This window comes from Bidens hawaiensis, unplaced genomic scaffold, assembly GCF_021521415.1.
Source record: "Bidens hawaiensis isolate Kalapana, Puna unplaced genomic scaffold, B.hawaiensis_p1.1 tig00012335_1, whole genome shotgun sequence".
Classification (NCBI taxonomy): domain Eukaryota; kingdom Viridiplantae; phylum Streptophyta; class Magnoliopsida; order Asterales; family Asteraceae; genus Bidens; species Bidens hawaiensis.
In genome coordinates, this window is record NW_027492005.1 from 688852 (window position 1) to 703164 (window position 14313).

Genomic DNA, 14313 nt, shown 5'->3' on the forward strand with positions numbered 1-14313 from the left:
AAAAACCAATTTTATAGTAAAAAAATAAACGGGTCTTGGGTTTTATCAAAACCATATAACTTTTAAATCATTTATTTGTGAAACAATTTATTATCAAACCATAAGTATATTATTAACTTTCATACAATAAAAAATATATAAATTCAAAAACTAAATAAATATTATAACAAATAATATAACCAACCCCGTAATACGAGAGATAAAAACTAGTAAACTATAAAATAAAAAAAAATCGGTGACAATAAGTGAGTGGTTGAATAAAATATCCCAAATAATATTATATCATTATTATAATCACACAGTTCTGATCTAATACCATGATGAGATTTAGTTAAAGCTTACGATCTTATGATTTTAAGTTTGAAATATGATTTAATGACTTAGGGTGTTTGGAAGTTCTTATTTTACCTTTCTATCACTTTTAAGATAAGTTAATAAGTTACAATATATATTGTAACTTATTAATTTATCTCATCAGTGTCTCACAATAACTCGTAGTCCCAAACACTTGTTAACTTTTTTAAAAGTTAATAAGTTATAAATTGCATAAAATAAGCAATTTAGAGCGTCAAAAATCAATACTCAGGTATCGAGATAGTTTCAAACGCCGCAAACCATTATTATAATCACAAACACATTAAACATATATATATATATATTTGTGAACCCCACATAATTCGGTACACAGACAACAATATGTGCTGCTCATCATCTTCATCCCAATGCACCATTATTCAATTCAACCTCTGCTTAACATTCACCTTCACTAAATCTTTTTCACAATATCATACACCCTACCTACTCTTTATTTATGATCTTGTGGGGTCCTTCATACCCTTACTTCTTATAAACTGTCGGTGAGTGTGTTAGTGAGTCGTTCAACCCAGAAACAAAGATGCTAACAGTTGAATGTGATTCAAATCACCAAATTTTTCATGGGTATAATTTGGTTTTGAATATATATATATATATTTTATTAATATGAATCTGTTTGTTTAATTTAAAATGGATTTAATTTGATAATTATTATTATTATTATTATTATTATTATTATTTTGTTTGCAGATGTTCTTGGGATAATGGGAAGATTAATAAAGATGATTGTGGTGTGCTAGATTTGGCGCCAAGAGCTTCATATAGTTTAATTCATGTAAGTAAAGATTATTTTTTGATTGTTTTGATTAAAGAAAGTAACAAGCTTTGATCTTTATTTCATAAGGAACATGAATATGGCAAATTTGGATGTTTCCCAAATGATAAAACTAACATTCAACAATCAATATCATGAACATTTCTTCTACTTGATGACAAATATTACAATGTTCTTGAGACAACCCGGAAAGCAATCGATGCAATTTTTGTAGTTTTCATTTTACCATTTCGTGTTTTGTTATGCAAATATTGGACCACTTTTACATTCTCACAACTAGTATTCGGAATCTTGTTTAGCTACATTTTATGTTATATGGATTACTATACTCTATATTGTGCACGTTTTATAACGATTTTTGGAGTTGGTGTCTCACACTTCATACCCCCCCCCCAACCCCCCCAAAAAAAAAAATTGTGTCAATAGCTCTACTATAAGTGAGATTATACTGGGTACGTTTATCTGTGTGTAATTGTCCGTGAAGATCACATTATATGTTTTACTTCTTGCTTATTAAAAGTATCTTTGGTTCCTTGTGGCTATATTGGGTCATTGAAAATCAAGTTTTGACTTTATCTTTGACTCAGGATGTAAAATTGGGGAAGATATTATTGCATGATCAATCCTCGGTTTGGTCCGAGTCAGAAATGACACCATGTTCAAGTTCATTTTCTTCCATTGCTTCAAATGGCACACCAAACTCAAAGGTGACATCTTTATTTCGGTTGCAACATGTTTAATGTTAATCATAAGTAGCTATCTAAAACAACTTGTGAACCAATATCAGTTTTGTAATTATTAGTAACGGGCAAGAGGTCATTTCGGTTATAACTTTATGTGCTTATGCATCTAACTCACCTAATATTTCAATTGGGCCCAATTTGCATTACTTATGCATCACACCTAATTTTCAATCTGGCTCATTAATTATTTTTATTCTTTTTTTTTGTTACAGTCATCAATGGAATTGGTGAAAGAAATTGTGTCTCTAGAAACAGAAATACTTCATTTGGAGCGTTATATACTTTCACTATACAGAACGGCTTTTCAGAAGCGTGTTCATAGTTTAGATGCCAAAAATATCCCTTTGGAATGTAAGATAGAATCACAGTTACAACCTGTTGTTGACCAGTCACTAGTCAAAAAAGTCAACTCTGATGCTTTGTTAAGTGGTCAACTTTCGAATCGTCAAATTAGTTCTGCGGTTGTGAAGTCATCATCCAGAAAGGTATGTATTAAACTAATCATTAGATGTTTCATTTTCGATTAGTTGATCACTTATAGATGAGTCGATTTGGGTTGAACGGTAAAATTTAAAGAAAAGGGTTAGTTAGACGGATGGTCCCGGTGGTTTGGTCATATTACAACTTTAGTCCCCAAGTTTAGAAAGTTATATGTTTAGACCAATAGTTTGACAAAACGTAACATAAATGGTCGTTAACTTTTGCTGTTAACTGAGTGTGAAATTACCAAAATACCCTTAACGCTAAAACAAATTTCGGGTGGCAGAGATGAATACTTGGAAGTGGTTGGAGAGAGTAGATAGATTTTGTTTTTTAAACTATATATCTTTTTATTGCATTTTTTGTTTATTTATATAAGAGTATTTTTGCCAGTTTATCAAATTTACAAGAACAAGGTACTCCATCCATTTCAGGGACCGTCCATGTTATGTTTTGACAAACAATTTTTCTATACCTGTAGTTTTTGAAACTCGGGGACTAAGTTTGCAATATGACGAAAACGCATGGACCATCCGTGTAATTAAATTTAAAACAGCTAAAAGGGAATGAAACCTGTTAAATAATCTATTTCAACAAATCCAGACTATTATTAAAGTAATGCAATTATGTTAATCATACTAGACATCTAATCATTCATAATAAATCAGAACTTTTTTAGCAAAACTGTTTCGGGTCAACCCGACCGACCCATTTGACTTTTCTTTGTCTAGTGACGAGTAAATCATCTAACATCAAATCAGGCTACTACAACTAAATTTTCATAAAAAAAAAATTAAAACTTTATTGGGCAAAAAATGTTTCGGGTCAACCCGACCCGTTTAATCCAGCAAATCAGACTATTTCGGGTCGACCCGACCCGTTTGACTTATCTTCATCTAACGACAAGTAATCGCAGGAGAGAAAAACAAGCCGTTGTAGTCTCGGGGAACACCTTGGAGCTTCTTATACCAATAACGCCCTTCTTGAAAGTCCCGATAGACTCTCGGAAGACATGATCAGATGTATCTCTTTGATCTACTGTAAACTTGGAGACCAAAATCAATCTCAATCTGGACCATTGGTTTCTTCTGCTTCATCCATGTCATCATCAGGTACCCATGATCATTCTGATACATCAAGTCCTTCTTGCAATGAAGATGCCACGTGGGACCGTAAACACATTAATATTATGAAAGACGAAGGAGGCCCGTATGCGGATATGGTAGAAGTTTTGAAAATTAATGTTGATGATGATGGTTTTAATTATGCTGAAATGATGCTAAAAAAATTCAGGTAGCTGGTTTGGTTCTTTCCTCTTAAATGTTTGATATTTATTATTTTAGTTCTAGTTACCTAATATTTAATATTTATTATTTATGTAGAACATTGGTGAAGAAACTTGAGAATGTTGACCCGAGAAAAATGACTCGCGAACAAAAACTTGTATTTTGGATCAACATTCACAATGCTTTGGTGATGCATGTAAGCCTTTGTTTCTTTATATTCAACTTAATTATACGCTATTCGTCAAATGTTTAAAATACCCTTCCACGAAATAAGAAAATACCAAAGGTGTATTTTGAGTAATTTTGTCAACAAAAGTTTCTGAAAATGATTTTATTGCAATTTTCAAAGGATATCCTAACAAGGGTAAAGTTGTAATTTTTATATTGGTGTTCGCATAACTTGTTGAAATACTATATTATGCTTGTTTCTTGCAGGCATATTTAGCATATGGAACAAATAACAACACAAAAAGTAATTCCATTTTAAAGGTAAACATATGCATTTCTTTTTGTTTTTCTTTCATATGTTCATAATAACGATTCCTTAATGCCGATTAATTATTTTTATTAGGCGACTTATAACATCGGGGGACACTCCATCAATGCATATATCATACAAATTTCTATATTAGGAATCAAATCACACTTTAGAGCATCGGTTTGTCACTTTATCCATCTATCTATTACCATATTTAATATTTCCTGTTAATCAGTTATAATAGTTTCTTGCGAGTCCCACAAAATAACTAACATATCATAAATGCAGTGGCTACATTCGTTACTATCTCCCGGGAGGAAGTTGAAGACCGAGCATAATAAACATATCTACGCCATTGAATACCCCGAGCCACTTGTTCATTTTGCCCTTTCTTTAGGGGCATTCTCTGACCCTGCGGTACACAAATAAAAATATTAATTTGTTATTGTTATTATTTGTGCCATTTTGGTATTGATGATGAATGTTAAAATTCAGGTTCGTATCTACAATGCAAAGAACGTTTTTCAGGACTTGAGGCTTGCTAAACGAGAGTTTATACAATCGACGATTTATATGAACAAAGAAACAAGAATATACCTACCGAAAATCTTATATAATTATGCAAAAGATATGGCGTTGAGCGTGACGAGTCTTTTGGAAATGGTCAACTCATGTTTATCAGAAAGTCAACCGAAGGTTAAGAGGATGAGCATTAAAGGTAAACCAGAAAAATGTGTGTATTGGTTATCTCAGAGTTGTATATTTCGGTACGTGATTCATAGAGACACAGTTGAAGGGCGATTATCAGTTTGATTTTTGGTTTGTCTTATTTTTATTTCTTTCATGTGTGAATCTTGAATGATTTTCTAGTGTTTTTTTGTTAGTTTGAGTATGTTTTGAATACCGGTTTTGTGCATATATTTTGGCACATGTTGAGTTCAATTAACACACGTGTGTCATGTATAATTTAAAAAAGAATGAAATATATGTAGGACTGGTTTTGAGTTTCGGTTGAATTTTTATTTTATTTTATTATTTTTTTTCTTTTTGTGGACTGTATAAGTTTGGCTCTCTTTAAACTGTTATTACAATATAATGCTATTATTTTGTAGATCTCTTATTATGTATATTTATGTTATTCCAACCAAATATAAATACATTTTCAGTTATAAAGAAAATAGCATCTATTAAGTTTCATAATATTAAATTATTAATACTTGTAGTGATTCAATTAATTAAAGATGAACAAAAGACTATGTGGCACTAGAACTTTTGACATTTCATAACATAAAACAAAAGGAAACAGTACATCATATTCAGGTTACAAATGTCCTTCAAATATATCTTTATAGTACATGAATATTACTCTTACCATTAGCTACATAAACTAGTCAAACTAGATCAAGTTGGCCACTTTCGATCAGTGGTTTAATCGATTTGTAACGCAGTGCATATATGTCCCCTGCATACATATCCAATGAGTTTTCTTCGCCACTGTCATATGAAAAACGGTTCAAAGTCAGATGATAACTTCATAGTCTAGTCTTTCTTATAGCGTTACAAATATATAAATAAACAAATAGAAGATAGATAATTAGTTACCTGTCATCCACCGGGAGAGCTCCTAAGAACTTCCCGGTTCTGCAGATAACAAATGCATCCAACTTCGGTTCGGGAACTGAAAAGAAGAATAACACAATGGTATTACAACAATAATCTAAATCTTTTTAATTTGACAATTTGCGATAAGCAATTAAAAAAAAGAAAATACCCATGTCATCCTCTTCACTAGCAGCCGTTTGTTTCAAATGAGAATTATACTGAACAGGCAATTTAGATAACACGGAATTCTCCAAATGTCGTTTCATGTCTTGAATAGACCTGAATCAAAAGCGTTCAAACTTTTTAAAATATTTAATCGTGTAGTTGCAGGATAAAAAGAAAGTGAGACAATGGGTTACTTACCGTTAGGCAAACTTCTGTTCTGGTGGAGACAGTCTGTCCCAAAGATCAGCAATTTTTTGGATATGAAACATGAAATTCTCAATCTGTGCATATGATTATTATTATAAAGATAAAAGTTATGAATGCCTAAAATCAAATGCATGTATTTGGTTAACCATATACCTTTTGAAGACGAGTCCTTAAATATGATCTTAATAAAAACAAAGTCCTGTCAATATCCATTTGATAAAGAGATACAGTAAGCGGATCTTCATCATTACTCACAAGTTCCTCCACAGTTTCTTCCTGGTAAACAAATTATAAAAACAAAGATATTATTGATGTTTCAGATTGCCAACAATTGCATGTAGGGCTGTGAACAAACCAAACTGAACAAGGCCTTGCTCATGTTCGTCTGTTAAGCTTTTATCAGACAAACGAATATTTAACAAACAACTAAGCGAACGAAATTCCTTGTCCGTGTCCGTTCATTAAGGAAACGAACTTGTTTGCGAATGGTTCACGAACACAAACGTAAACAAACAACTTTTATATGCCTTGACTACTCGAAAATGGTCAGTGTCGACGGTTCGGTCAGACTACCAAGTTCGTGTTCTGTGTTTCTTTTTAACATTTATATTTGTATGAAAATTAACTGTAAACGAGTCAAGCCAGTGAGGGTTCGAGCTCGAAATTAAACGAGGCAGCTCAGCTCAAAATTAAACGAGCCTAAGAGTGAGCCAACGAGCTGAACCAAGCTTGGCTCGAGTTCGGTTACAAAAATGAGCCGGCTCAGCTTAGATCATTGTCAAATAAAGTTGTTTTAGCTAGCTTTATTCAAGCTTTTATCGACCGAGCTACGCGCTTTTTAAACAGATTCATTTAGATATAAATGAATGACATAATACTCATACATTTCCATTTCATAGTTAATAACTCTGCTTAAATCTATATGATAACATTAGAAAAGTCATTAAAAAATATTAAAAACCTTTAATGAACAAACAAACAATCAAACATAAACGAACTGTAAAAGAACACATTATCAAAGACTGAACTAAAAATGCTTCTATTCATGTTTGTTCATTTATTAAACAAACGAACATAAACAAACTTCCGACCGAACAGTTCACAAACATTCATTTTCACAAATTAGGGGTGAGAGTAGCAAACAATAATAATAATATTACCATCAATTGAATCTGCTCTCTGGATCTCTGAATTAAATCAGACTCAAATTGAAGGATCTCAGGAGCAGCTTTCTCGTTAGGCCATGAGCGTTTGAGGAGATCAGCGTCTGTAGTGGAAATTAGGGTTTCGTAGTCGGAGAATCTGCCGGTGCCATCGCCGGAACCGGAATCCATCTGGAACACAAAGATAAGAAGATGTATAGAAATGAGCTTCAGTTAAGTAAATAGGTTAGCTGTTAATGTGAATTGAGCTAAAGATGATGGATTCTAAATATCCGAGTTACCTATAGAAGGTAAGAGTAACTGTAAGATGGATTGGCGCGCAGAGTTAGGGTTTCCAATTTCAAACACGGTCTCAGATCTCCCCCGATGATATATAGTTCGTGTATATATAGTTCGGGTTAGAGGTGGGAAAATAAATCGGTTAACCGAATGGAACAGGTTTGAAACCGAACATGTGGAAATCGGTTTGGAACCAATTGAAAACGTATGTTTGGAACCGGTTTGTAAATTTCTCTACCAAAACCGGTTCCAAACTGGTTAACCAAACCGAAACCGGGCAAAAACCGGTCAGAAACCGAATTGAAACCGATAGTACCCTAGTCAAGAAATCGGTTTTAACCCGAACCGAAACCGATCATAAAACAGGTTTGACTTTTGTTGACAAAACCGAACTAGTTTCAACCTAAACCGGTTTGATTTCTAAACTGGATTGTGCAATATGTATATGGCTTTTTGACAGTTTAAAGTTTATATAGATTATAAATATATGTAGCCCTAAAATTAAGGTAATTAATTTAGGGTATATTGGTTTTAAATACTCTAAACTTTGACCCATTGGTAGATAGCACTCCCAACTTACGAAATGTTCCCCAACACTCCCAACTTTTAACATATTTTCTTCTGGCACTCCCGGAGTACCGAGACACCAACTTCGTTAGTGTTTTGGGTAAAAATGTCATTTTTTAAAGTTCAAGGGATAAAATCAAAAATTTTGTTTATTATATATCCCTCCATCCCTCTCCTGCCAACCACAACCCCTCTTCCCTGCCGACAACAACCAACCGCCACCGCCACCGCCACTACCACTGACAGCCACCAACCGCCACTTCCACTGCCAAGCATTAATCACCCCTCCTCTTTATTGTTGACACTTGGTTAGTTAACCTAATTTGACACCACCACCACTGTCGATCTCTACCCGCCTGAATCAATAGACCCCTCTCTTTAAACCGCCACCTATCAATAGACGTGTTTGGTGTTTCAAGATGGCCATTTCACCCCTACGATTCATGTTTAGCCACCTGGAGGAGGACAACAATGGCTTTTAGGAGATCTGAGGATGGCGGCAGCTTGCTCGATGGTCGTTGAACGGGATCGCAAAGGAGGTGGTGATGGTACATGTGAGTTTGGATTTTGGTAACTAAATATGAAGGGAAGATGGTGGTTGGGTAGCGATTCAGGCGACTCCTGATTTGATTTGCGGGGCGTTTTCAGCAGTGGTGGTGGTAGGCGGCTGTGGTGGCGATGTTGATGTTGCCAGAGTGCTAGTGACGGTGATGGTTTTAAGCAGCAATTGGGAACTGGTAGGGAAGAGGGTTTGAGTGTGAAGACTAAAGTTAAGAATGTTAAAAAGTGTGGACGAAAGTTGAATATTTGATAAAACATTAGGGACTATTCTGGTAATTTATTCGCAAAAAAACTAACGAGGTTAAGGTCTGTTAAGTTCGGAAGTGACATGAGAAAACAAGTTACAAGTTGGGAGTGGTGGAAGACAAATCATAAGTTGGGAGTGTTATCTATCAATGAGTCAAAGTTAAAAGTATTAAAAACCAATATCCCTTAATTTAATAAAAGTTTATATCTTAACAAGTGAAGATGTAAATATAATGGTTAAAAGTTTTATGAGTCGTTATGCTAATTAACAATCACACACGTTCGCGTTTCTCATTTACGTGATCAAGACAAAAACTTTTAACACCATAGACTCTTCATCAAGATGATCATCACAACCTCATGTCCTCGTCTTCATCCAACACTCAAAAAATTGAATCTTCTCCTTCAAGTTAGTTTTTCAACCCATTATTTACATTATTATAATTAATTGCTAGTTTTTCAACCCATTATTTACATTATAGATTAATTTGCGTCTTATATAATTGATGGCATATGTTATATGTTGAAATAAAATCCATAACGAACAACAATAAACAATCAGACAAAGAAAATACACACACAACATGATCATCCAACAACCAAAATCCCATAAATTGATCCAATTTGACTCATCCAAAATGTTAACAAGATAACTAACGTTATAACATTGTTCATAAAGAGTACAAATATGTATTATCAATCAATCAGAATCCCATTCAGCAATTATTATTTACAATATATACACGCTCATGAACAAATCCAACACAAATTTTGTTTATTTTTGTTACACAACACTACAATTTGAGCCTTAAGATTTAACTCATCATGGTCCTAAACTCTTCAAAATCCAACACCCCATCTCTATTCACATCAAATCTTTGAATCATCCCCTTGCAGTCATTAACCGTAGCCGCCTGCCCCAACCGCTTCATCATCTTCTTCAAACTCTTGGGCGTAATCACACTACCCGATTTCCCCAAATACATCGCAAACGCCCCTCGCAACTCCTCCTCCTCCTCCCCCTCCTCCATCATCTTCGCAAAATCATCCAACCCCAACACTCCGTCTCCATCCGCATCCGAAGACCTCACCACCATCTCCGCCTCCTCGTCCGACAACTGCAGCCTGTTCTGCAGCTCGCTGGCTGATATCTTCCCGTCCCCGTTCTCGTCAAAGTAATTAAACACCTGGTGGATATCGTCTGAGGAGGTTCGGGAAAGCGGTGTACGATTGGTTGTAGGAGATTTCCTGAATTGGTGGAACAGTCTGGCTAACGGGGAGCTCCCTGGAGAGCTTGCTGGTGAAAATTCACCTGAGTTTGAACTCATTGTAACGTGCTAATAACGTGTTGTGAAATAATGAATGAAATGTTTTTCCAACTTAATGGGGTTGTGACTAGTGGGATGGTATGTATTTATATAGGCTAATTGTGGAAAGATGTACGTAATGGATGGATGGATGGATAAATATGTCAGCTGGAAGCTGTGGGCGGTGGTTCAAGTTGCGGTTGCCGTGTTGGTGTGCCGCCCACATACCGTTTCCGCGTATATTTACCGTACACGGTTTAGTGTAGCTTATCCTTTTGTTTGTTTAATGTCAAGACTATATCTTTATGACACGTTCTTTTGTCATGTATCTAAAATAAAAATAATAATAATAATAATGTGTTTACATGGTTTTATACTGGTAATTATGGGGGCATAATTAAATTCTAACTGATTATAGGCATTACATACAAATTTAGCTAAACAGATCTAATTTGAAATAATTAATAACCCAATGGATTCACAAATTGACACGTAACACGTTGTTATATACTTTTTAAAATACGTTTTAAGTTTTAAACATTAAATAGTTAATAATGTTAAAATACTAGTATGAACATTTTTTTCACAACATTTTTTCTAGATGGGATTTTAACTATTTTCAGTTATTTATCGTTTCATGTTTAACACAATCAAATAAGTTGTGTTTTTGTTAGATTTTCAGTTTTGGATAAACAAACATAACCTAATTAGTTCAAGTGATTTAATCATACATAGACGTAACTCGTAAGAACAAGTGCCACAATAGACAAGACAACTCATCATAACATCCACCTCTCTCTCCCCCTTTCCTATCTTTCTCTCTCTCTTCTTTCCTTCCCTTCTCTCTCCTATCCCCTCACAGTCTCACATACGAGTTCGCCGCTTGTCCGGACCTGACTAGCACCATTGATTTAACCATAGATAATATACATAAGAGCATGTGCAACGTTTGACTTAACTGGACGAGTCATCTCAGCACAACCCCTACCTCTCTCCTCCTTTCCTCTTTTTCTCTCAACTCTCCTCTCACATATGAGTCATCCGCTCGTTTGAACTACCAGACCTGGCTTAGTCTCTCTCTTTTACTAAACGAGCCACTCAGCACAACCCTCACCCCTTTCCTTCTCTTTCCTCTATATGAGTCCGCACTCACATGTCTCTCTCCTCTCTCTTTTACTAGGCTAGCCACTCGGCACAACTCCCACCTCTTTTCTTTCCTTCTCTTCTCAGTCACCACTCTCTCTTTTACTTGACCTGCAACCTCATCCGAACGACCCAAAAAACGATGTGGTTGCTTAGTGCTCTAAGCAAGAGGTTGTATCATACGGAGTATATAGCAAGACATATAGAATAAAGCCAAATAAAATAAAATTAATATATATATATATATATATATATATATATATAAATTAAGATCCAGTTCCTATTCTTCACAAAATAGTCAACATTCCCATCATCTCATTTGTTTTAGCAAATGGACATTCACCAGATACATGATACTAGTTACACCAAGAAAGAAAGAAAGAAAGAAAGAAAGAAAGAAACAACATAATAGACAACATAAGCATCCATAACTGCTTTAGAGGGAGAAAATAAAGATAGCAGCACATTAATACATACAGAAACCAACTATCCAATTCAATTCTCCTCTCTCATTTGATTTCATGCCCATTTTGAGCTTCTCACTCTTCTGTAATTGTAATCAATTTCTGCATCAGAATTTGACTGCCCCATTCCCATTTGATGATACCTCCCATTCATTCTTGAAAATATGTCTTCATCATCAGTCAAACATTGGTCTACAGCCTTTCTCACATCTAAAATCACACCAAAGTTAAATCATATTATCAGATACCGATAAAAATGAGTTGATTCGGATAAAATATATAACAGCTCATTTCAACGAGAGCCCGTTTTAGTCAGAACTCGTTTGAAACTGAATCAAATTCACACTTCTAAAAATGACCTGTTTTAACCCGAGCACATTTTGGTCAGAACCCGTTTGGACCTGAATCAAATTGATGCTTTTTGAATAATGGCCCGTTTTAACCCGAGCCTGATTTGGTCAAAATTTGATAACTTTTATGAAACGGCCCATTTTGATCCGAGCTCATTTTGACCTGAACGAAATTGATATTTTTTATACAATGGCTCATTTTAATTGGAGCTCATTTTGGTCATAACCCATTTTGACCTGAATCAAATTGATACTTTCTAAAAAAATGACATGTTTTAACCCAAGCTCATTTTGACCTGTTACCCAACCAGATCCGTCTTTTTTTTAGGCTTAGAGCATACAACCAATTTCAAAAGATGTACATATTAAGATATATTTACCTTTTATAGCATGACATGAACCGGGCTCGCTCTTGCTATAGTGAGTTTTCAGGGTAAAACCCGGTACAGTTTTGATCTCGGGCAACTTATTGGGCCCAGACGGCATCATGGAAAAAGAGTCATCCATAACATCAGAAATCTCAACATACTGAGGTGTAGACACAATTTCATCAGCACTAAACCCGAACGACGCTCGATACGCTTCTAATTCCTCAATATCCTGTTTACAAACTTTACTCTGCCTACTTTGAACCCCATTTGCATTAGAATAAGCATCGGGTTCTTTAGACACACTTAACCGCCCACCAGTATGAGGAAACGAAGATTGGTCATAATAATATTGTGCAAACGTTTCAGGGCAGAAAAAGTTGGCATCTTGAGGTATCTTTGAATCCGACCCTTTATCTTTCCATTGCGGGCTGAATTCCCGTTCAGGGAAAGATGATGATAAACCGTCACCCGAGGCCCGCGATATTGGCGATCTAAGAGTACTAGCCGGCCTTCCGGGGTGTAAAGAATAAGCTGCTTGAAGATCGTTTGCGGGCATGTAACCGTTTTTAACATTCGATGTAAGAAACTGCGCGTACGGGACATCAGGCGATGACGGCGTCGTCAAATGAGCTAGCTCGGGAGGTGGTGTGAACGGGGCGGTTGACGGCTCGGTGGTGAAAGTCGAGAACACAGGCGGCGACACAAGTTGCGTCTCGTGAGCGTACGGCCCGGTTGCAAACACGGTAGAAGACGGGCCTCCGGGTGAGTTCGCTGATAAGAAACAGTTTGGCGATTGCGCTGTGGATTGAAGAGCAGAATGGGAAAACGAAGCGGGCGAAGACGGTGGAGCTAGTAACGACGGGTGAACCGAGTTATTCGGGTTCGCTATCCCAGCAGCTTGAGGCCCGTTTTGCTGGTTCGCAGCTGTACTCGTTTCTGGCATACGAGATGCGGGCACAACCCGTTTTCCACCTTTTTGTAACCCGAAACACGATAAACTACTTAAACAACCCCTCCATCTTTTCCTCTGCAACCCAATTATACAAAAGCTTATTAATATAGTTTCCAATTTCAATTAATAATATTTGTATAATATGACTGCAATTTTGATTTTTTACAAATTTTATAACCTACACCTCTATAATTTTTTTAAAAATCTTGAAATACTGTAAACCCTAACATACACAATGCAGATCTGAAGCAAATGATCAAAACAAAACACAATAAATCATATTTAATGAACAGTAACCAACATAAACACAAACAGATCTGAGCAAGTACACAGCTTGTTCAACTAAAATCAACTTAATTAAACTTAAAACCAAAACCTAGGGTTTGAAAAACATACTCTGTTAGCCACCGGCTGCTGCTGCTGCAGAAACCTATTCTGGTCAGAAGCCATTTTCCTTCAAAACCCACAAAGCAATCACTCAATCAATCAACTTCAACCAGTTTACCAAACCAGAGGCCTTTAAAATTAGGTTAAAATGGAGAAATTGGGGGTTTCTTGACTAGGCTACGATCGGTTTCGGTTCGGGTTTGGATAGGTTTCGTTTCGGGTTTTGACCAACTTCTGCTCAGTTTTGGCAGGTTTCGGTTCGGTTAACCGGTTTTGGTGGAGAAAATTACAAGCTGGTTCCAAACCTACAGTTTCAATCGGTTAAAAAAAACTAGTTTATGGATAATCGGTTTTAAACTTGTTCGATTTCGGTTTGAATTTCGGGTCGGTTCAACTAACCGGTTTACGTGCC

General features: G+C 35.6%; 3 protein-coding genes and 1 pseudogene across 6 annotated transcripts; 1 reads left to right on the forward strand and 3 right to left on the reverse strand.

Annotated features, from left to right (window-relative positions):
* Window positions 1-833: 833 nt before the first annotated feature.
* LOC143540791 (uncharacterized) lies at window positions 834-4982 on the forward strand. Of its 3 annotated transcripts, XM_077033769.1 has the most exons (10): window positions 834-939; window positions 1066-1150; window positions 1738-1857; window positions 2106-2378; window positions 3290-3666; window positions 3756-3855; window positions 4095-4148; window positions 4231-4317; window positions 4426-4554; window positions 4633-4982. In XM_077033769.1, exons 1-10 carry the CDS (start codon window positions 896-898, stop codon window positions 4948-4950), a joined length of 1587 nt encoding a protein of 528 aa, XP_076889884.1. In that variant the 5' UTR covers window positions 834-895; the 3' UTR covers window positions 4951-4982. The 3 variants fall into 3 exon arrangements, with proteins under 3 accessions (XP_076889884.1, XP_076889885.1, XP_076889886.1); XM_077033770.1 differs by lacking the exon at window positions 1738-1857 and having other exon boundaries at window positions 835-939; XM_077033771.1 differs by lacking the exons at window positions 834-939; window positions 1066-1150 and having other exon boundaries at window positions 1756-1813.
* Window positions 4983-5450: 468 nt separating this feature from the next.
* Window positions 5451-7486, reverse strand: LOC143540792 (DNA replication complex GINS protein SLD5-like; annotated as a pseudogene). The gene is made up of 6 exons (XR_013136645.1): window positions 7272-7486; window positions 6265-6387; window positions 6103-6185; window positions 5909-6018; window positions 5740-5815; window positions 5451-5631 (listed from the first exon to the last, which is right to left on the reverse strand). The product of XR_013136645.1 is annotated as a DNA replication complex GINS protein SLD5-like (transcript).
* A 2256-nt stretch (window positions 7487-9742) lies between these two features.
* On the reverse strand, window positions 9743-10255 carry LOC143540782 (calcium-binding protein CML39-like). Its single transcript, XM_077033752.1, has one exon. The coding sequence runs from the start codon at window positions 10253-10255 to the stop codon at window positions 9743-9745; it is 513 nt and encodes a 170-aa protein (XP_076889867.1).
* Window positions 10256-11632: 1377 nt separating this feature from the next.
* On the reverse strand, window positions 11633-14057 carry LOC143540810 (uncharacterized protein At1g76660-like). Its single transcript, XM_077033792.1, has 3 exons — window positions 13911-14057; window positions 12572-13589; window positions 11633-12051 (listed from the first exon to the last, which is right to left on the reverse strand). The coding sequence occupies exons 1-3, from the start codon at window positions 13962-13964 to the stop codon at window positions 11897-11899; spliced, it is 1227 nt and encodes a 408-aa protein (XP_076889907.1). The 5' UTR covers window positions 13965-14057; the 3' UTR covers window positions 11633-11896.
* Between the last annotated feature and the right edge of the window lie 256 nt (window positions 14058-14313).